The sequence below is a fragment of the Symphalangus syndactylus genome, chromosome 3, assembly GCF_028878055.3.
Source record: "Symphalangus syndactylus isolate Jambi chromosome 3, NHGRI_mSymSyn1-v2.1_pri, whole genome shotgun sequence".
Taxonomy (NCBI): Eukaryota; Metazoa; Chordata; class Mammalia; order Primates; family Hylobatidae; genus Symphalangus; species Symphalangus syndactylus.
In genome coordinates this window covers 90,613,347-90,634,880 of record NC_072425.2, presented here as the reverse complement: position 1 = coordinate 90,634,880, position 21,534 = coordinate 90,613,347, and the positions used below count along the sequence as shown (strand labels likewise).

The following is a 21,534-nucleotide window of genomic DNA, read 5'->3' as shown; positions in this document are numbered from 1 at the left end:
TGAACTTGGAAAAATTATTTAACTTTCATATTCTTTAGTGTCCTCATCACTATGGAAATAACAATAGTGTGTATATCCTAAAATTTTTATGAGAACTTTACAAGTTTAACACAGTGTTTAGTACATATAAAGAACTCAACACAGTGTTTAGAACATATGCTGTCATAAGCTTTCAATACAGTTGTTATATTATTACAGATATTACTACTTATTATTATGGATAATATTACTTCATTCAGATCCAATAATCCAATTTTTTTTTGTTCTCTTTGAGACCTTTTCTGGTTTCTCCAATATTTCACTGAACTTTGGTATTGAATATAGCCAATCAGTTCAAGATCTAGCCAGTACCAAATATAGATTTGTATTACTATCTTTTGAAGAAGTTACAAAATTATCTGCAGTAAAGTAATAGTGCTATCATTCATTCGTTCACTCATTCAAACACGTTTAGAAGATGTTTTTTCTTCTATTGTTCACCAACTGTTTGATCTATTTCCAAATTCTCATAGACATTTTTCTTCTCTTTTGAAGACTGGAAATCATAAAAAACTGTCCATAACAGCTGCTTTGAGGTCATCTACATTTGTTGGCTGCAGGTGGAAATCTCCTTCACACAGGCTGAAATAGAAGGTTGTAAAATTTGGCCTTTGAGGGAGCCAGACCAAACCAGCCTTTTGTATAATTTATCATCCACAGAACATGTTAAGGTGCTTTTGATCTTTGAGGGCAATATCTTTCAAAGTGCTGTGGTGCTTATGTGTGACCATTGGTCTTTTTGGGAGTCCCAGTATCTTGCTGATTTCAATAGTGAGTGAAGGAATGTTTAAGACGGTACACTGATGACTCAGTTTAATAGAGAGACTCGAGAACTTGCTGAAATCCAATTGTGAAGATCAAATGAGAGAAAGTATGTGAATGGTGCCTTGAAAACAATAAAGCACTAAGTAAACCTAAAACAGTTTATTGTAATCATTTCCATCATGTCGTATTTGCCAAATTCTTTCACAGCATATCGAATGTTCCATGCCTTCTGCCAGATTAAGGGTGGGATTCTACCACACATTGCCATGAAGAGTGTTTGAAAATACATTCATATTTTTCTTTGCATTTCCTCATACTCCTTTAAGAAATGTAGTATAGACACAGAACTAACAATTTGGTATCACAGAAAATGTTGTGAAAATTTATAGGCTTTGGTTTATAGAGACTTGAAGAAAATTTTCCACCTTTCTGGTATTGTATTCCTGTCAGTTTGCATTGGTTCTTTTCTTTCCTTCTCCTCCTCCGCCAGGTTTGGTTTTAAGCTTTGGATTCAAAGAAACCCCAAAGTCAAAACAAAATGGTCAGAACTGCTGACTCTTGTTTTGTAATCTTTTTTTAGTCCAGTATTCACAGGAAGAGAGGGTGCTGACCAGAAATTGGGCCTAACTTCACCCAAAATGTTGGCAAAGTTCAGGAACCTTTGAGTGAACTTGTGCCAAGTTAATGATGTATAGCAAACTTCACCAGTTTTCCAAAAACTTTTAAAATATAATTTCATGAAATAATATCCTGTAAAAAGTCAAGTTCATACTTAACATTCAATACTAATCTGCTAGCTCTTTCTGATAAAAATAAAATAAGTCTAATTTGTATTTTGTATTAAATAGATTCTCTTGTTTTTTTAAAGTATCAGGTATATTTTGGAACTGCACATGTAAAATGTACTTGTGGCTTCGTTACCTTAGAAGTTTCCTTTGAAGATCTGTAATTAAGAAAAAAATGTATCCTAAAATCATGCTTATCAAGTTTCATCTCAGGATTTTTACAGCTATGTTATCAATCTCCCAAAAGACTATTTTATAATGGAAATGCTGACAAATGTGATAATAAACACTAATCCAAGGGTCTTAATTGTATCATATGTCTGCATGTAGGAATTATGCATACTAGCAGAATATTTGGTTCAGTTTCCAGCACTTAATTTTGCCAAAATCTGCTTTAACATTGGGCAACTAACTGTAAAAGATGATCAGCCTAAATGACTCCCTGTAGATGGTAAGGGCTCTGATTATTTTTAGATTCCTCAGAAAGCTTAATTATGTCTTTCAAATATGATTTCATTTAGATCTTTTTATGGCTTACATGTCTGAATACTAATAGTAATCTGATAGCTATGGGGAACTTAGTTTGAGACCAAAAGGCAGTGTTCCATCAGTAGAGAGTATATAAATAAATCGCCTCCAAGCAACATCTCAGATGGTATTTAGATTCTAAATGTTCAAATGACTTTAAGATTTCAAAAACAAATTATTTTAATTTTCCAGAAGTAACTGACACCATTAGGTCTTAAAAAAAACCTGGTTGAAGTTACTGAAAAGCCAATATCTAGTCTTATTTCTATCAATGTTAGTTTAGGAGATAATAAATAGTAAAACTATTTTAATGTAGTGGGTATTACATACAAAAACCCTTGTATTAAAAATTAGCTGGGTGTGGTGGCACATGCCTGTAATCCCAGCTACTTGGGAGTCTGAGGCAGGAGAATCGCTTGAACCAGGGAGTTGGAGGTTGCAGTGAGCTGAGATTGCACCACTGCACTCCAGCCTGGCGACAGAGCGAGACTCCATCTCAAACAAACAAACAAACAAACAAAAAGCTTGTATTAAAGGTGCACTGATTTTATGCATTTAACATGAGGAAAACTAAAATTAAAATAATGCTTAGAAAAGTTGAGGGTCAGAATATGGAGGTATACTCGATTTAAGTTCAGGACGTGGATCATTTTGTCTTACCTCTATTGGTATTTGATGAAAGGAATAAGTCAATCCCTTTCTATGTGACTCTGATCCTTACCTGGGTTCAAATTACTCTGAGTAAAATTATTATGAAAATATCTTAAAAGACTACCTTTGAGGCAGTTCCCAAACATGTAAACTTACAAATAGCAAAGCATTTATAAACTATTAAAGTTTTTTTAAGAAGGGTGGATAATTCCTCTATTGATAATAGGAAAATAACTTTTCATTTAGAAGTTTTTTAGGTATCATTTACAATGATGAAGAGGTATTCACTGGAGGAATATTATTTGCTTACTAGGAACAAAATGTATTAGAATATGAGGGAGAAGACTAAGGAAAATGGGTGGCTGTGTTTACTCTTCAGGACTTAGGAATGTTGATGGTCCCTGGTCTACATAATTTTGCTTTATTTCTCATTTTCAAAACTGGTTCTTTCAACAAAATATTAAGAATTCCTAGATTGGAATTACTTTTTTTTTCTTTTTATTTATTCAACAATTTCAGAAGATTTTTTTAAAAAAGAATGATGTTTAATTTCCAGGGGAACTTGAATTGGTGGAAGAATAAGAAAAAACAACACTCTATGGGGCTTTGTTGTTGTCTGGTGTTAGCTGTTTATGTATTTTTCTCATTTACCTGTTTATCCTGATGTTCTTATGGTAGAGTTGGAAAAATTCTTGGTGGAAAGACACAGTAAAAGTAAAAAAACATCTTGGGAGTGGGGGCTCATTTCAGAGCTAATCCAGGTCCTATGAAAAGGAAAACTAAGAAAAGTTTTAAATATTTGAAGTACTAATGAAGGGGCTGGGAAACAGGCAAATCCCTGCAATGCTAGAGGGTGGGAGAGTGAACTGGCAGAACCCACCGAGAAGGGAATCTGGCCATTTATATCCACAAACTTGAATCCAGAAATTTCACTTCTAGGTATCAAATATTATGAAATAATAATAGACAGAGAAGACATTTACAAGAATGCTCTTAGCAGCATCATTTATTTTTTAAAAGGAAATAGCTATCTATCTGTAAAGGGCTGGTGTTGTGATACATGGATACGACAATAAGATATGGTAATCAAAATCACATTTGAATAATATTTAAAGTTAAGGGAAAACATTGCACCTTCTATAATGCCAAGTGGAAAAATATCAGTGTCCCAACGTATCTCGAATTAGTTAAATATATTGAATTTATAACTGCACAGGGAAAAAAAGACTGGAAAGAAATAGAAGAAAATGCTAATAGTATGGTAATGTGGAATGATTCGAATTTTTTCTTTTTTGAAATTTTGTTTTCCAGAATTTCTAGGATGAGTATATGTTACTTATTAATGAAATGAATTCTATTTCTGAAAGCGTGATTAAGAGAATTGTGTGTTCGCACAGGCGCCTGCCTATTCCTGTGTGTAATGAGGGGCGAAATAAAGTGTTGGAATAATCACTGGGGATTATCCTTTAGGATTACTGAATTTATGTTTAGGTGGGCATTATTCAGCCGGGTTCCTCTCCTCAGTTACCCACTCCCTTCTGAAAGACCCCAGTTCTGGTACTAGCACGTCACCTAGAAGGAAGAATCCTGGAATGGCACAGATCCAAACTAGAGGCAGCCTCTCAGCATGGACCCGCTTCAACCTCATCTGCATGGCAGGCGTTTTGCAAGGCGTCAGAAGGCATCTCCTCTTTGGACTTTTTGTCTCCCCTGGTAGTCTCTAGAAGCCATTAGAGTGAAAGCTAACTTTCCTCCCTACAGCTGAAAATGTAAAAGTGAGCGCTCAGGCGGCCCTGCTCCTAGAAAGATCCAGGCCCCTTCATACCCCAACCCCTGGCCGGGGGACAGTTGGTAGCGCTGGCTGGTGGCGAAGCTGCAGGGCGCCCAAGGCCCCCTGCGGCCCAGGAGTGACCCGAGTGCACTCGCTCCTTACACTGGCCTGGGGCCTTAAGGCCCTGGAACACGGAAGCTGATGCTGCACTTTAGATGCAAAGCGTAGATTTGCACTCTAGCTAAGGCACTGAATGAACACCACTGTGGCCCTGGGACAAGGAGCTATGGTCCCTCTGGGATCAACTAGGTGGAGAAGGGGAGGGAGAAAGGAAGAGAGAGGGCTCGCGCGCGGGAGAGAGGAAGGTACGGGAGGGAGAGGGAATGGAAGACAGGAAGGGTGTCCCTTCTCAGAGGTCGCACTTCGTCAGCAGTTCCTCTCGACTGCTCTGCCTTCCATATTTCCTTTCCTCAGTTCCTGGACAAGTCTCGGAGGACCAGACAGAACCCTCTGGCTATCAGAAAAGCTCGCACCCCCGGCACCCTTGCGGCGTCTGCTTCAGACCCTCCACGCAGGCGCCCGCTGGAGCGCCTGCTGGGGATGGCGTACCACCAACCCTTGAGGCTTTTTAAAAAGTAAGAATTTCTACTTTATTATCTCTATGAAAAAAAATGTAAAGAGGAGAGGTTAGATTTTATAGAAGCTCCAAAGTCTGCCATTTGCGAGGAGGGTCACTTCCCACCCACCCAGCCCACGGAAGCTCTTAGGAGCAGCCTGAACGGCCCCGACTCATCCTCACGCTCTCTGACTTCCGCGCTCGCCCGTGACCCCGACTTCACTTAGGGCGGTCGCGTAGATATGAACTCCACAGCAGCCACTCTGCTCAGGGGATGTGGGGATCTTACAATCTCGACCCCGACCTCCAAAAGGCCAGACGTTCTGTCTTGGGGCGTCCCTCCCGGCCCTTTAGCCTCACCCAGTGCCCGGCCCTGACACACCCCAGCACTACCAGACGAGGAAGGGCAGACTCTCCACACCAGGCTCAGCCGCTTTCCTTCTTCTCACAGCTCTCCAAGAGCTCGGTCATGAAGGAGATGTAGACGATGGCCAGGCGGAGGGTCTCGATTCGGGACAGCCTTTTCTCGTAAGCAAACGTGGGCACTTTCCTCCGCAGCTGGTCAAAGGCCTCGTTGAGGTTGAACATCCGCTTCCTTTCGCGGATGTTGGCGGCCTGGCGCTGGGCGTAGGTGATCACCCTTTTCCTCTTGGGGCGGCCTAATAGGGAGACACCTCTTCCGCGCTCCTCTTCCTCCTCCTCTTCTCCGTCCCCCTGGTCCACTTCGCACTCCTCTTCTTCTGGTTCCCCCTCTTCAAACCGCGCCATCCTCCTGGGTCTTCCCTCTCGGAGCGCAAGGGCTGGGTCCCCCAGGGAGACCCCGGGTGCGAAGTCGCAGAGGAGAGGGCGTCTCGGGGAGGCCAGGGACAGGTCTGTGACGAAGTCCAGCACCGTAGCGTCCACGCAGCTCTCCGGATAGGCCGCCATCGCTTCGGCTTGGCCCTGCCTCTCATCGGTTTTCCGCAGGGAGGGGCGAGGCTGCTGGTGGGGATTCTTAACAGCCTTGAATCTGATGGGGCACCATCATCGAAGGGCCAGGGAACATTAAATATTTATAACCAAGCTGATAACAGGATTAGTCGCACCGATAAGGAATGCTCTGACAACGTCCCTTCTCTCGAAGCTTATGGAAGATGACAAGCTTGAGCACGCTTGGAAGACTCAAAGGGACAGGCCTCCAGTTCTGAGATCCTTTTCTCTGTGCCACCCGGGACAGTTCCTTGTTGGCAACAACCCCCAGCTCTTACCTGCTGTGCTTTTTGTGTCTGTCTTCACCCCTGCAGCAAACTAATGTTCTCCAGGCTCCGTAACTCGTGTAGTTCTTTAATTTCGTGTTGGATTTTCAAAGCGAGGATGTTTTCCACCGCGATGGCTTCTCCTTGACTTCAGGGTAGGAGTCTTGAATCTTGCCACCATCTGCCAATGGATGTGGAGCAAGTGCATGTGCTTTTAATGATGTCCTGAAGAGGGGCCCTGCCTGCCTGGGATCCAGGGGAGCTGTTTGTCTGGTATCCCAGTGCAGCGGCTGCTGAAAGGCAAGACCTTCCATTAGCTTAAGTAAGCATGGCAGGGGGGCCGAGAGTGCATTCCCCAGAGTCGCTGTTGGAACCGGCTTTCTTTTTCTTTCCAGGGCATCGCAAATAGCTCTCCTGCCACGTTACAAACCCTGACTTCCAAAGTCTGTTTGGATGCAATCAGCCTAACAATTGAGATACTTGACTTTCCTTTCCCTACCTTTACCTCCTACTCATATAAAATAGAGGATTTTATTCCAAGAGGAAAAGTTATGACGGCAATAAAATGAGAAATTTAAGCTCAGGATATTTTCTGTGCTCGGGCTTTGCTGTATACTTTTCAGTGTGGGGGACAAAGCAAACTCTCCTCAAAAACAAAACCACTTCAAGCTCTTTTCAGAAATGCGATTTGCCCTTGATAAGCCAAAGAGTCAATCAGCTCACCCTCTGCTGAGGAGTCTTCGGACTTTTAAATTGCGGATCGAGTATTTGTTCCTGAACAAAGAAAAAAACCTAACACTTCCATCTGGCGTATTTTCCTCATTGATTTGTATTGTCCTACAGTAAGATTTAAGTGCAGAAACAATGATTTATGGAAGTATATTTATGGGAGCTTTTTGGCTATCGTTAGATCGTTATTTTTGAGATAAAAAAGAGATTTTAAATTTGGCATAAGAAAAATAAGAGTTACTCATTTTATATTATCTCTAGTATCCCTAATATTTTGACAAAAGGGTTCTTTTTCTTTGTTTGCCAGTAACTATATTTACTTAATTATTCAGTACTGTGTAAAGATTTATTTAAAAGACCCATTGTGTCAAAGTGACAGATTAGAAGATAATTTTAAAGGTAGATTAGAAGAAATAGCCTAAAAAGATGAATGTAGAAACATCCCGGTTCAAAAGAGAACTGCCCAGGGCATCAGTCCCTCTTAAGGGGGTAAGTCGTGGCTATGATGGTTCACTCAGTACATTGGACAGCTCCCAGAAACCAGAAACCGCCTATTTCTAACAGGTAATCTCAATTCATTTTCTTCTTCCTAGCCTCTCTCTGTGTAATCAAAACAGTATAACCTTTAATTCTTCTTCTTCTTTTAACCCATTTGTGTCTGGTGTCTCTCGATCTTTTTTTGCTTGTGTTTACTCTTCATTCTCCAGTTTGAATTGTGATAACTCAGGCAGAGAATAATTGAAATTTGTAATCCTGGAAGATGTTAAAGAGAATGAGATCTTTGGTTATTACTTAGTTGATTTTTGCTAAGCTTCTTTCAAAGGGAAGGCTGAAAAATAAAAACTAATAGGATTGTGAACAGTGGCTATGAAGCTAGTAAATGGGAGAACTGATTTTTGTTTCAAAAAAGTAGTAACATGCTTTCTAACCCTTGTTTAAATTAATATGCTATTAAATATTTGGACAAATTTATTGTTGATTTTTAAATTATGTTAAATGCTTCTCAGTGACTTATTTTTTATTCATTTACAACCTATTTGCAAGGGGATTAAACACCTCAGTCAAGTGAGAATCTAGTTTCACAACATAATACACTGGAAAACTTAATGAAGGAAAACATGGTCGATATTTACATTTAAAATTTCATAAAATGGGGGTCAGAAGCCTTCATGAAACTAAAGAGATAGTTTCACTGGACAGAACTCCTTTATGATTTTAGCCAAGGGAATGTATCTTTCCTGCTTGCCTGCCTGCCTGCCTGCTTTCCTTCCTTCCTTCCTTCCTTCCTTCCTTCCTTCCTTCCTTCCTTCCTTCCTTCCTTCCTTCCTTCTTTCCTTCCTTCCTCTCTCCCTCCCTCCCCTTCCGCTGTGTTCTAGACCTATAGTTTATAGTTATTCAGTGACCTATAGGGAGGTATTTATAAAAAGTTTGATAACTCCTTCACAAATTTTACTCAAAATATTTCAAGAAATGATTATGAAATGACAGTTTTGCTTATTTGATTATCTAGTTTATTTCTATTGACCATTCCTATTAGACATAAAACTTTTTGTTTATACTATTAAACTGCTCAGAATCAAAGCAAAAAGAAAAAAAAAATGACCAAGAATAACTTAAGCAATAATTCTTGAATGAGCTGAAGCTTGGGTTTAATGGTGCTAAGGGGAGAAAGGTAGACAAATAAAGCATCCAGGGAGTAAAGCAAATATATAAATCCCCACAATTAAAAAACCCTACCTTTCCTTCCTCATGTCCCTTCCTCTATTATTCCAGAAACATTAACTATTAGGGCAAATGATAAAGATATGACGAAGGTAGATGTCTGTGATGATTGTAGGAGAAAGGCATAAGCACTCCTTCCGCTGACCTGGAGAAGGGACCTGTGTCTTCTTCCTATTCAATTTCAAATTATGTGGGGCTGTGACCATGGCTGGTTTTAGAGATAGAAGAATATATATCCATTTATTTTGTTTTTTTTCATTTCATATTTTAGGTAAACTTTTTTGAAGCTCAGTGTATGTACTTTAAAATTCACAAATTATATACGTGCAGCTTCATGAATTTTCAAAGTGAATGTATCCATGAAACCAGTGCCCAAATGAAGAAATGGAATGCCTTTTTGAAGTTTGAGGTAATGTAAAAACAGTTAAGTCTTAAGTTTATAGTTTGAGACTGTTTCACAAAGTGAGTATATGCATAATCTATAAAAATAAATTATATTCTGTATACTCTTGTGTCTTTCAGTCAATATTTTATTTATGCAATTTGTGCATATTCTCATTGTTGAATAGTATTTCATTGTGTAAATATACCACTATTTATTTGTTCTTTCCTTTTCTTGTTGGTGGACATTTGGATAGTTTCCAATTTTTAGTCACTATAAATAGCAGTGTCATAGAGGTTATTGTACGTATCTTTTTGTGAGTGCCTTTATCCTTTCCTGTTAGGGATACACCTGGAATTGGAATAGATTATGCATATGTTCAATTTTAGTGGTTACTATAAAATTGTTTTCCAAAATGGTTGTAATAATTTACACTGTCACAAATATATTGGAGTTCCAATTTCTTCACATCCTCGCCAATACTTGCCATTTTCTGTCTTTTTAATTTAAGCTGTCTTAAAGATGTGTATGGGTATCACATTTCAGTTTTAATTTACATTTCCCTGATGATAAGTAAAATTGAGCACCATTTCACGTTAGCCGATTAGTTACTGACTCTTTAATAAAGTACCGCTCCAATGTTTTTTGGATTTTTCTAATTTAAAAAATTGATTTGTATGAATATTCTGGGTATAAGTTCCATGTCAGATGTATGTAAAGTAAATATATTCTCCCAACTCTGTGGCTTTCCTTTTCACTCTCTTTATGGTATATTCAAAAATTTCAGGCCGGGTGTGGTGGCTCACGCCTGTAAACCTAGCACTTTGGGAGGCCGAGGCGGGCGGATCACGAGGTAAGGAGATTGAGACCATCCTGGCTAACACGGTGAAACTCTGTCTCTACTAAAAATACAAAAAAATTAGCCAGGCATGGTAGTGGGTGCCTGTAGTCTGAGCTACTCGGGAGGAAATTCTAATGTGTGTTAAAATATAGATGACTCTTTAGAACATTATGCTAAGTGAAATAAGCCAGTCACAAAAAGACAAATACTGTATAATTCCACTTGTATGAGCTACCCAGAGCAGTCAAATTTAAAGAGACAGAAAGTAGAATGGTGGTTGCCAGGGGCTGAGGAAAGGAGAGAATGAGGAGTTCCTTTTTTAATGAATATGGAGTTTCCATTTTATAAAATTAAAAGAGTTCTTGAGATGGATGATGGTGATGGTTGCACAATATTATGAATGTATTTAATACCACTGAACTGTACACTTAAAAATAGGTAAAGTGATAAATTTTATGTTATATGTATTTTACTGCCATAAAAATTGGAAAAAATATAAATGAATTTTTTTTTTTGAGATGGAGTCTCAAAATGAATGATATTCCACTGTATGTATATGCCACACTTTGATTACCCATTCATTTGTTGATGGACACTTGGGTTGCTTCCAGATTTTAGTTATTGTGAATAATGCTGCTATAAAGATGGATATCCACAAATCATTTTGAGACCCTGTTTTCAATTTTTTTGGATGTGTCCCCAGAAGTGGAATTGCTAATAATATGGTAACACTATTTTTAATTTTAAAAATAATTTTGTATTCTTTAACCAACCTCTTTCTATCCTCCCCTCCCACTACCCTTCCAAGACTCTGAAAACCCACAATTCCATTCTCTACTTCATGAGCTCAACATTTTTTGCACCCACATGTGAATAAGACCATATGAATAAGAAAAATACCACATATTTTTCTGTGCCTGATTTATTTCATTGAACATAATGTCCTTCAGGCTCATTTGTGCTGCTGTCTAGTTTTAATTTTTTGAGGAAGCACTAAACTGTTTCTCACAGTGGCTCTACCATTTTACATTCCCACCAACACTGTGGAAAGGCTCCAGTTACTCCACATCCTCAGCAACACTTGTTTTATGTTTGTTTGTTTGTTTAGATAGTAGCCACCTTTATGGGTGTGTTTGTATCCTATTATAGCTTTGATTTGCATTTCCCTAATGATTAATGATGTTGAGGATCTTTTTATATGCCTATTGTCTATTTGTATATCTTTTTTTTGAGAAATGTCTCTTCAGGTCTTTCACTCATTTTTGAATTGGGTTGTTTGTTTCTTTTTTTCCAAGACCTTTATTGGACAAAAACTTTCTATGATGCATTCCATGTGTTATACATTTTGAAACCCTGTATACATCTGAAAAGTATTCTGAGAAAAATTATAATTGTTTCTTTATGTATATGGAAGTGAAAATGTTCTCTATATATCCTGGATATCAATCTTTTATCAGATACATGATTTGCAAATACTTTTCTCATTCTATAAGTTGTCTTTTTACTCTATTAATCGTGTCTTTTGATGCGCAAAAGTTTTACATTTTCATGAAGTCCAATTTGTCTATATTTTCTTTTTGCTTGGGCCTTTGGTATCATATCTAAGAAATCACTGCCACATCCTATGTTGTAAATCTTTTTTTTTTTTTTTCTAAGAGGTTTTAGTTTTAGGTCTTATGTTTAGGTCCTTGATCCATTTCAACTTAGTTTTTGTATATGGTGTTAGGTACGGGTCCAGCTTCATTCTTTTACATGAGTATATTCAGTTTTCCTGATACCGTTTGTTAAAAAAAAAAAAACTATCTTTTCTCTATTGAACGATCTTGGGATCCTTGTCAAAAATCATTTGACCATATATGTGAGGGTTTATTTCTGGGCATTCTATTCTATTTCATTGGTTTATTTGCCTGTCTTTATGTAAGAACCACATTGTTTTGTTTACTGTAGCTTTGTAGTAAATTTTGAAATCAGGAAGTATGAATCATTTAATATCTGTAGATGAAAAGAAGTTCTTATTTTTAGTGTAGTCAAAATTATGATTTTTTAGTCCTTAGTGTTGTTTATGTCATGTTTAAGAAATCTTAACATATTTTAACATCATGAAGATATTATTTTATGCTTCCTTCTAAAAGCCTGTTTTTTCTTTAACATTTAGAACTGTAACCAATCTAGAAATTATTTTTGTATGGTATGAGTAATGAAGGCAGTGGTCAAAATTTATTTGGTTTTCAATTGACCCAGAAACATTTATTGAAAAGACTATCATATTTTATTAAACTTACTCATTTTATGGAAAAATTTCTAAACTAAATGAGAACTTTTTCTGTTCTTAGGAGTGCTAAGAAAAGAATTCAAATATAAAAGGAAAACAATTCTAGGATTTGTCTATATTTTGAACTATATTTATAGTTCAAAAATTCTTGCTTATAGTCCAACTAATTTGTTGCCATTTTGATTATAATCTAGGTTCAAATAAAAATAAGGACTCTAGAATGCTGTAGTTTAGGGATTGGCTAACATTTTCTTTAATGGATGAAAGAGTAAAAAATTTAGTTTGTACAGGTCATGAGTCCTGTTGCAACTACTCAACTCCAGTTTTGTAGTACAAAAGGAGCCATAGACAATGTGCAAATGAATAAGCATCACTGTGTTCTCTAAAACTTCACTTACGAAATTAGGCAGTGGGCTGGACTTGGCCCTTGGGCTATAGTTTTCTCACTCCTGCCCCATTTATTGAGCCTATCTCCATATTCCCGGGTACCCTGGTACACCTAATATGTATACTTGCCAAGATAAGGCCATCAAAAATATAAGAGAATATGAATTTTTTGAGTGTATATTAGATTTACGCATATATATGTATCTCACATGGGTTGGGGGAGGTGAAAAGAGAATATAAAAATGCTCCTGAACAACTGAATCTGTAGCTTCTGTCTTTGAAGTTACACTGAGGTGTTAGAGAGTAACAAGAAGCAGCTCTGCACAGGAGGTGTGCATACCACCTTAAAGTTACCAGTGCAGAGACTGAGTGCTTATTTTTAATCACTGACAAGAAACACCAAATCTGATGATCTACACTTTCAAATATTAGTATTAGCAGGCTATAGGTAAATTACATTCAACTAGGAATAAGGAAGGAAGAGGTAAAGTCACTGGACAGAGCAGTCTTTTACTGTGTGAACTGCTTCTCTTTGTTAAGATGAACTAATCTCATTGTCTAATGTTGCCAAATTAAATGATGTAGGCAGCTGCTGATCCTGTCCACCTACGTTACCATCTTTGTGCCATAGATAATCTGGCAGAGACTGCACGTTTTTCCTCAACATCTACTTGCTCTTTCTGCCTTTTGGTAATAGAACAACCCACACATATTTTAGGTGGCATATTTTTACCCCACTACCTTGACGCCAATGGGATATGAGTAGCATTGATATGTGCAACTTAAAGTTGGTCTTTTGGATAGCAAATGATGTGCCCTCTGCTTGGTTTTGTTGCTTTCTTCCCATTGCCTAAAATGTGGGAATGTTGGTAGTGAGCTAGAATTAGCCATGTAGCAAAGGATATCACTGTATGGCAAGATTTGGGGAATTTTTTTCTGTAAAGGGCCAGATAGCACATATTTTAGGTTTTGCAGGCTGTATGGTCTCTGCCGCAACTACTCAAGTCTGCCATTGTATTGTGAAAACACCATAGACAATACATAACTGAGTGGGTGTAGCTATTAAGAACTTTCTTTACGAAAGTGGAAGGAAGGCATAATGTGGTTCTCAGGTAATAGGTTGCTTACACCTGCCTTAGGGAATGGCAGAGCAACAGAAAACTGGGACTTAATATGACCTGTAGAGTAGAGCTGTAGCTCTCAAATAGAGAGTAAAGGTGGGAGTATACTTCTAGTGCATCTCATATCTCTTTATGAAAGTGGTATGCTTTCTGCTGGCACCTAAAAATCTAGAAGATGATTTGAAGATTAAGCAGATAGATATGCTTCTTTACATCTATTTTTAAAGTATAATTATAAAAACTGCTTAAAATCTGTCATCACTTTTTTCATCTCAGGTTTTTTCTCTTCCTATGAAATAATTCCATTTCAGTTAGCCTTTGGGGTAAATCTATCTTTCAAATTTTCAATTATATTAGTTCTTACATTAGTTGTTGTTTGAACCCTCTCCAAATTCTTTATTCCTTTTTATAAATGTGGAAAATTAGAGAGGTATAAAGGAAAAAAATATTCCCCCAGGATGCTATAAAATACTATGCTCAAATAATTTTTTTCTCATTTCTTATACTACATCTTGGTATATGATTTTTAAAGGTGAATTTTCTTTGTAATAAATGTTATAGGTTTTACATTAATCCTTAAATCTATAAGTTATTTGTATATTTGGAGACTAAATGCTATATGTGTGATTTTGTAATTTATGTATTTTGTCATTTATGTAAATTATGTAATTGATCTAAGAGTTCACTGTGTACCTGGAAAGAAAGAGTTGTGATCAACTAACGTAAGAAAAACCCCAGGAAGAGGAGATCTGGGGCATGGCAAAGATCAGGAGATCCATTTCAATCACCTTAAGTTTAATATATTTATTTGACAGACAAGTGGAAACTCTGAGTAAGTTTCTGTCTCTCTCAGGGTAAAAGTAATCTTCATGTCTTACAGGGTGCTACATATTACACTATTTTTACACCCTAATACCTATGAGAACACATCTCATTTTTTCCCTTCTGCCTCACTCATTTTTAGCTGTGTTGGTTTCTTTTCTCTTTCTCTCTCTCTTCCTCTTTCTCTCTCTCTCTCTAGACAGGGTCTCACCCTGTCATCCAGGCTGGAGTGGCATGAACACGGCTCACTACAGCCTCAACCTCCTGTGTTCAAGCAATCCTCTCACTCAGCCTCCCCAGTAGCTGGGACCACAGGCACGAACCACCACGTCCAGCTAATTTTTTATTTTTTATAGAGACGAGGTCTCGCCATGTTTCCTAGGCTGGTCTTAACCTCTGGGACTGAAGCAATTCTTGCAACTCTTGGACTCAAGCAATTCTCCTGCCTTAGGCTCCCAAAGTGTTGGTATTACAGGTGTGAGCCACTGTGCCCAGCCAATTGTTTCTCAAATATTATCTGACTCAATGCCTTTGCATTTCTGCTTCCTCTGACTGTAATACTCTTTCTCAGATATTCACATATCTCATTCTATCATTCCCAACACTCTGATAAACAGGTCCCTCGATAATCCCAGTTTATCAGAGAAGCACCCTATATTATATCGGGTGATCCCTTACCACCCTATATAAACTAGTACTCTCCTCCTCTGTCTTGCCCTCCCTAACACTTTTACCTTGCTTTTTTCTCCATAGCACACAAACCATCTGGCACAATACATATTTTCGTATTTACTTGGTTAGTTTTGATTTTCTTCACTAGAATATGAGTTCCAAATGGTAGCCATGGAACTGCACTGCTCAGATTTTTCTTTCAGCTTCAAGGATTGCAATTAGCTAACAGGTTTCTATTGCAGTGACTTAGAGAGCCAATACAGTACTCAAGCCTAGACCATGTTCTTTTTGGACAGCCCCAACAGAAAAGGGATATTAGGGCTTGGTCATTTCTGCCCAATGTGGGACTTGTCCAAAGATATTATTTGCTCCACATCTCCCCGTTGTCTTTGCTGAGACTTTTTTCAGCTCTGCAACACGGTCTGACGTTCTTCTTGCCTAGTCCTGATTCCTTCCCTTTTTCCTTTCATAAATATCAGATTCGTATTCTGGCCTCAAGCTTCACCCACATCAATTCCGTTTCTTTCCCCTTTATATTTCACAAGATTTACCATTCCATCTCCCACCCTTCCCAAATCTCTTGTATTCCTGACTTGGTCTTAAGTCTTAGTATCTTATTCATGAAGACTCTGAATGGAGACATTTGTTACTGGGAGCATTCTAAGTAAGTAGTAATTTGGGGTTTAGGAATTGGGTTACCCTCCCTCCACCCCGCCCATGGCTGACACTGAGAATCTCATCCTGGATGGTGGGTAGAATGCAGATAGTCCCTGGCACAAAGAAGTGGTACATTTGCTGAAAATTTCACTAGGGTGACTGGAAAGGATGTTTGCGTGGAGGGAATTATACTAGGTGATGTAATAAAAGTGTGGAGGACACAAAGGATAATGATATTGACTGATTGTTAATAAACCGCAATGATGTCCTAATGAAAAATAGTGAAAAGTTGCAATCAGTTAACAAATAATTTCTAAAAAGTGTGAAGGCCAAGGTTCTTATCTCCTGCAATGGGAGAAGAGAAAAAGCTGAAAACCAAATTTAGGACTTAATAGTTATAGTTGTTGAGTTTCAAAAATGATTAAATGATCCACCAAGGGAGCAAAGGTCCTGTTGAATCATAAGCTATGGGTGCCAGCTGGACATTTTGGAGTGTTGTTTCCAGGGATGAGCAGGCAGGAAGAGGAGCCATCATCCTCTGATAAGCAGGAGGAGGTAGGAGGAAAATGTAGCGAACTCTGATGATCCACTTTGGTGCCTCTTGGCCCTCCCTTGCTCAATTGTGACTGAGGAGGATATGGTTACACCAGACTCAGACTTCTCAGGAAAGCTAGTTTGAGCTACATCACTAGGTAAGTTCTCAAGACCATCAGAGATGATGCCTGAGGTGGGGAAAATTTAGAATATGGAGTGGAAAAGGAAGACAAGGAGCGCCAATTGTAACTTCAAGAACTGCAGTAATGGGATTATAGTTGGTTCCACTAATCCCTCCCTTCTAAATTTTTGCTCAGGAAGAGAGACTAACTGAACTTTGAAGGGTCCAACACCCAACTCATGTATAGAGAGGTGAATCACATGGCACAAAGAGTGAAGTGTGGCATCCGTAGAGGTGCAATGCTCAGATCTCTATTCTAGGAAGAAATTGTTCAGCTCTAAGGTGTGCACTTAGCTGACTGCCTTCAACTGCAACATCTACCGAATCCACTGCAACTTTCAAGCTGAAGACGTGCTCTTCTTACTGAGTCTCCAGCCAATGACTGAGCATGGTGATAATAATAAAGCCTGGCCATTTTTGCCCTGTGTGAGACTCTTCTAATAGAAAAGTTCTGTGCTGTAGCTCTTTCTTGTATTGGCTGAGACAGCACTGTATCTGCAGCACAGTCTAGTGCTCTTTCTGCCCAGTTTTACTTCCTCCCCTCTTTCTTTTCACAGATGTTATATATTTATGACAGCCTGAAGCCTTTCTTGCCCAATTCTGCATATTTCCTCTTTATAGTTCATAGTTCACCTACCCTTACCCCACCACAGGTATTTACCTCTTGCATTCCTAACTGTTCTCAGTATGAGGGCAAGAGTTATCTTTTTAATTCTGAACTAAATTTCCAGTGTTTTGAACAGTATATTCCAAGTTACAGGCATTAAATAAGTAAATTTTGAAAATTGCAACCTGAGTTACACATGATAATTATCTCCCTTCTCATTAGTTTGTAAGCTCTCTCAAGACTGGTATGATAATAATAATAATAACAGTAATAGTTACTGAGCACTTACTATGTGTTAAGTGCTGTGCTTATATTACCTCATTTAATACTTACCATAACCCTGTATAGAAGGGTTTCTCCTTTCCTCATTTTTAAAGCAAGTCTCCAAAAGATTGAGTTTACAATGTGCAAATGCCCAAGTATCATTTTTTCAATGAAGAATATCACAATAAGTTCATTAGATATTTCCATTAAATAACTTTAAGCAATGATATTAAGGGTATTATTTGCACTTATTTCTGTCCTATATTATCTCCTCTAAACGTAAGGGATTTACTTAAGCTTAAAAATGCTGGTTGTGTCAGCACTAACAACTTTGAAATGGAAGGCTTCCTAACCATTTTGCTGCTTCTTGACTCACCAAACTTCACGCAGGGTTTTCTGGTTATCCTGCCACTGTCTTTAACTTCTTTGTGGCTTCTGATAGCTATCATTTGAGGATTACAGAATCTCCCTTTGGTTAGTATCATGGATGGAGAAAACCATTAACATGGTGGAAGGCATTACTTCTTGATCTCTGTGGGTCCTGAAAGATGATGACCTTCAGGAGCATGCTCACAAGTGCTGCTCTGTGCCAAGAGAAAATTCAAAATTTTAAAACAAATCTCCCTTTACTCTATCCAAGTAGCCTTAAATTTATATCAATCATCTTGTTTAGCAAAGTGATTTGATATACTCTTTTTATCGTCTTCCTAGAGTACAGACTCAAGAAGACCTCTTTCAATACATTCCGTTGGGATTTCATGCAGTCTTCAGATTGAATTTTGAGCTTATCCTGTTTCTTTATTTGAGAGCCACACTGGCTCTCCTACACAACATTAACTTAAAGACCATTTAAAAGCAAAGTGCCCACACCCAAGAATGGCTGCTGGATCAATAGAACTGTTCTGGAGTCTTTGACTCCCTTTTTATCCCACCTATGTATGCAGTCTCAGTCTTTCTCTCTATCTCCCCAGGCTTCAGAATTTAGTATGTTACTCCCACCTGGATTATTATACTCTAGATTTGATCTGTTATTCTCCTCCGTGGTTAGATAACTTTGAAGTGGCTCTTGGAACCATTAGCAGCAGATTGGTTATCTTCAGTAGGAATCTCTGCCTGAGGTTCTTCTTTACAGAATTCTACTCTGATGGTTGTTATAGGCTAACTGATCTCTCTCTGTCTCTTTTTCTCTGTGAATGCATTAGGGATTCTGTGATCAATTTTTTATGTTCATTATAGGGTAAAGTTATAAGATGGTAGACATAAGTAAAGATAGTAGAGATTATTAAGATATTAAATATTAGATTATTAGATATTAAACAAGCTTTTTAAGATATTAGAGAAAAAATGATCAAATGGTTAAAACATTTCTGAGAATTTATCTGTACTTTATAGATAAAGACTTGCAAGGTTTGTTTTGTTCTAACTCTAGCTCATAATCTGGTGACCTTGACCTTGCTTGAATATCAAGTTTGAACTTGATGTTCTATGGAAGGCAAAAACTGTGTAGGGCAAGTATGAGCTGGTTCAGTAATACCCTTGGAATTAATAAAGTAACAACATAAAGAAATACCATAATGTTGTTAGCCATTGTCAATTTACTTTCTGTCATCTGAGAAGAAACACCCTACACACACACACTGTTATAGTGGAGTGGGTCCTGGGGGCCTTAGAATTTTTAGGGTTCTATATTGTATCTTTTCTCTTTTCCCATTTTTCTCACCTCATATTTTCATTCAGTGACCCTCAGATCTCATAATACTGTCTTTTTCCACTAGGCTAGGGGCTCCACCATGACTGATACTATAATACTAAAATAATTTTTAAAACTACTGAGCACTTACTATGTATTTGGCACAGTGCAAGTGCAGTCTCTTTACCTTTGATTCTGCCTTGTCTTCAACCATGATATGCATCCTATCTAGACCAAGAAATTTTCTTGCATTTGAATGATCAGTTTCATTCTTTATCATGTATCTCCAGAGGGAGTTAGTCTTTTTCTAGTATGATATGACTATGGTTAATAACTTGATTAAAGCTTTGGTGGATTCGTTTCATTACCTAGGTTAAACATTGGCCTGGAATATTCCACTGCAGGGTTCTCTAAGAAGAGCAGAGTAATTTTGATGCATATTGGTGTGACTGTAGGATGAAGATTTACATATCACATATACAATCATTTAAAGTATGCTATCTTTAGGATCGTAATTTATTTAACGTTATGGAGAATTAGGTTCATAATGTGACAGTGATAGTCCTGAAGAAATCAATCAAGATATATTTCTAAATAACAGTAATGGAGAGAACACTGGCTTTTAGGAGGAGCACAAGTCCTCTCTCTAGTCCTTCTCTTACTTCATTTCCAAGGAAGATAAGTAATTTCTGATGGAGATTCTAGGACGTTTTATTGGGTCATTGTCCTAGTAGGCAGAACTTGCAAAGGTGAAGCTTTTGCTCACCTACTGGTTTTCCTTTCTTCTTCTTGCTCTTTATTCCATTATATGAAAGTAATAAGATTTCTAGAGTCCTCACATGTCAACCTGTCCTCTGATTTCATTTTCCTCCTTTCTGAGTCTCTGAGTCTTTTTATTTTACGGAAGTGGGGGTATTCTTTAGACAAGCCTTAATGAACACACATCAGAAAAATGCAAAGCGCAGCTTTGAACATAAGGCAATGACTCTCATTTGAGCTGAAGACCACCTGTCTCAGAATGACCAGTTAGCTAAAGAGTAGATTCCTGGACCCAACTCAAAGACAAAGAATCAGAATATCTAATGATATACAGAGATTACCCTATTTAGGAGATTGTTATGTATGCTAAGAATTGAGGTTTAGTTTAGCAGTGATTCTTCATCCTGGCTGCATATTAGAATTTCCTGTGAATTGAAAACTATTGATAGTGGAGCCACATTCCTAAGAAATTAAATCAGCGTTTAAGCTGAATTTCTCCAAAGAATTCTAATATGCAGCGAGATTTGAAAGCCATGGGTTAGGAAAATAGTGTTACCTGAATAGTGTAATCTTATCTTTGACTTGCTTTGCTTTCTCTCTGACCCTGTAGTATATGGTCCAATCAAAGCTGGATTCTTATACAACCACTGCGGTCAACACTTCCAGCAGGAAGAAAGATGAGACATATTTGGAATTAATAATAACAAACATGAACTAGAATACTTGTATTGAGCTATTAGCCTGGGAAACTTTATTATAATAAGTTATAAACCTAAAAATACAATCATTAGGTAAATTCAAGTTACATACATTGTTTACTAAAAAATGGAATAGATTTTTAAGTATATTAAACCAATAACTCTCCTCTGAGGTTTGAAAGATAATAATCAGAGTATCATTTAAAATGAAAAGAAAAACCTTCTCTGTCTTATTCATCCTGTAGGTGATAGTAATCTGATGCATGAAGTCCCAATTACTGCAACTGCTGCTGGGTTTTTAAATCACCATTATATTGCTAAGGCATAAATCAGTACTCAGATTAATGTTCTATGTTTGTGTGTCAGGTGATCTCCTATATGGCTTTCCAGGGTTCTTAGGTATGGCGCATATTTTCTTACAGGATTCTATATTCAAATGTAACACACGCACACACACACACAGACACACACACGGTACTCTGAAATATGTATATTTGTCTATATAGTTACTGAAGTTGCCATTTATATATTTTATGACTTTGGTGATAATAATTTTAGTGAATCTGAGCATTCATTTCATTGATGTGACTTAGCTTTCTTGTTTTGAAAACAGTAATGGTAATTTAAACGAACAGAAAAATCAGCAGTGATTTCTATAATGCAATGTTTGAATCAAATAGTTAAAACCCAAATCTCAAATTACAACACACTGGATGTATTTTGTTCATCAGAGAGCTGAATTTGCTAGGAATATTCATCCATAAAGGGAAGGAAAAATCTATATGCATCGATCCATTATCACATTG

General features: G+C 37.7%; 1 protein-coding gene and 1 long non-coding RNA gene across 4 annotated transcripts in view; one reads left to right on the top strand and one right to left on the bottom strand.

Annotated features, from left to right (window-relative positions):
• Window positions 1-593: 593 nt before the first annotated feature.
• Window positions 594-6,083, bottom strand: FERD3L (Fer3 like bHLH transcription factor). 3 transcript variants are annotated; one of them, XR_010120255.1, is made up of 3 exons: window positions 5,549-6,083; window positions 3,420-4,529; window positions 594-621 (listed from the first exon to the last, which is right to left on the bottom strand). XR_010120255.1 is itself a non-coding variant. In XM_063637040.1 (2 exons), exon 1 carries the CDS (start codon window positions 6,080-6,082, stop codon window positions 5,582-5,584), a length of 501 nt encoding a protein of 166 aa, XP_063493110.1. In that variant the 5' UTR covers window position 6,083; the 3' UTR covers window positions 1,689-1,747; window positions 5,549-5,581. The 3 variants fall into 3 exon arrangements, 2 of the variants coding, with proteins under 2 accessions (XP_063493110.1, XP_055128472.1); XM_063637040.1 differs by lacking the exons at window positions 594-621; window positions 3,420-4,529 and adding an exon at window positions 1,689-1,747; XM_055272497.2 differs by lacking the exon at window positions 594-621 and having other exon boundaries at window positions 3,336-4,529.
• Window positions 6,022-21,534, top strand: part of LOC134736312 (uncharacterized) — a 241,263-nt gene continuing 225,750 nt past the window's right edge. The window contains exons 1-2 of the long non-coding RNA XR_010120256.1: window positions 6,022-7,683; window positions 9,113-9,250. This is a non-coding gene — a long non-coding RNA (uncharacterized lncRNA). The remainder of the gene's footprint in view (window positions 7,684-9,112; window positions 9,251-21,534) is intronic.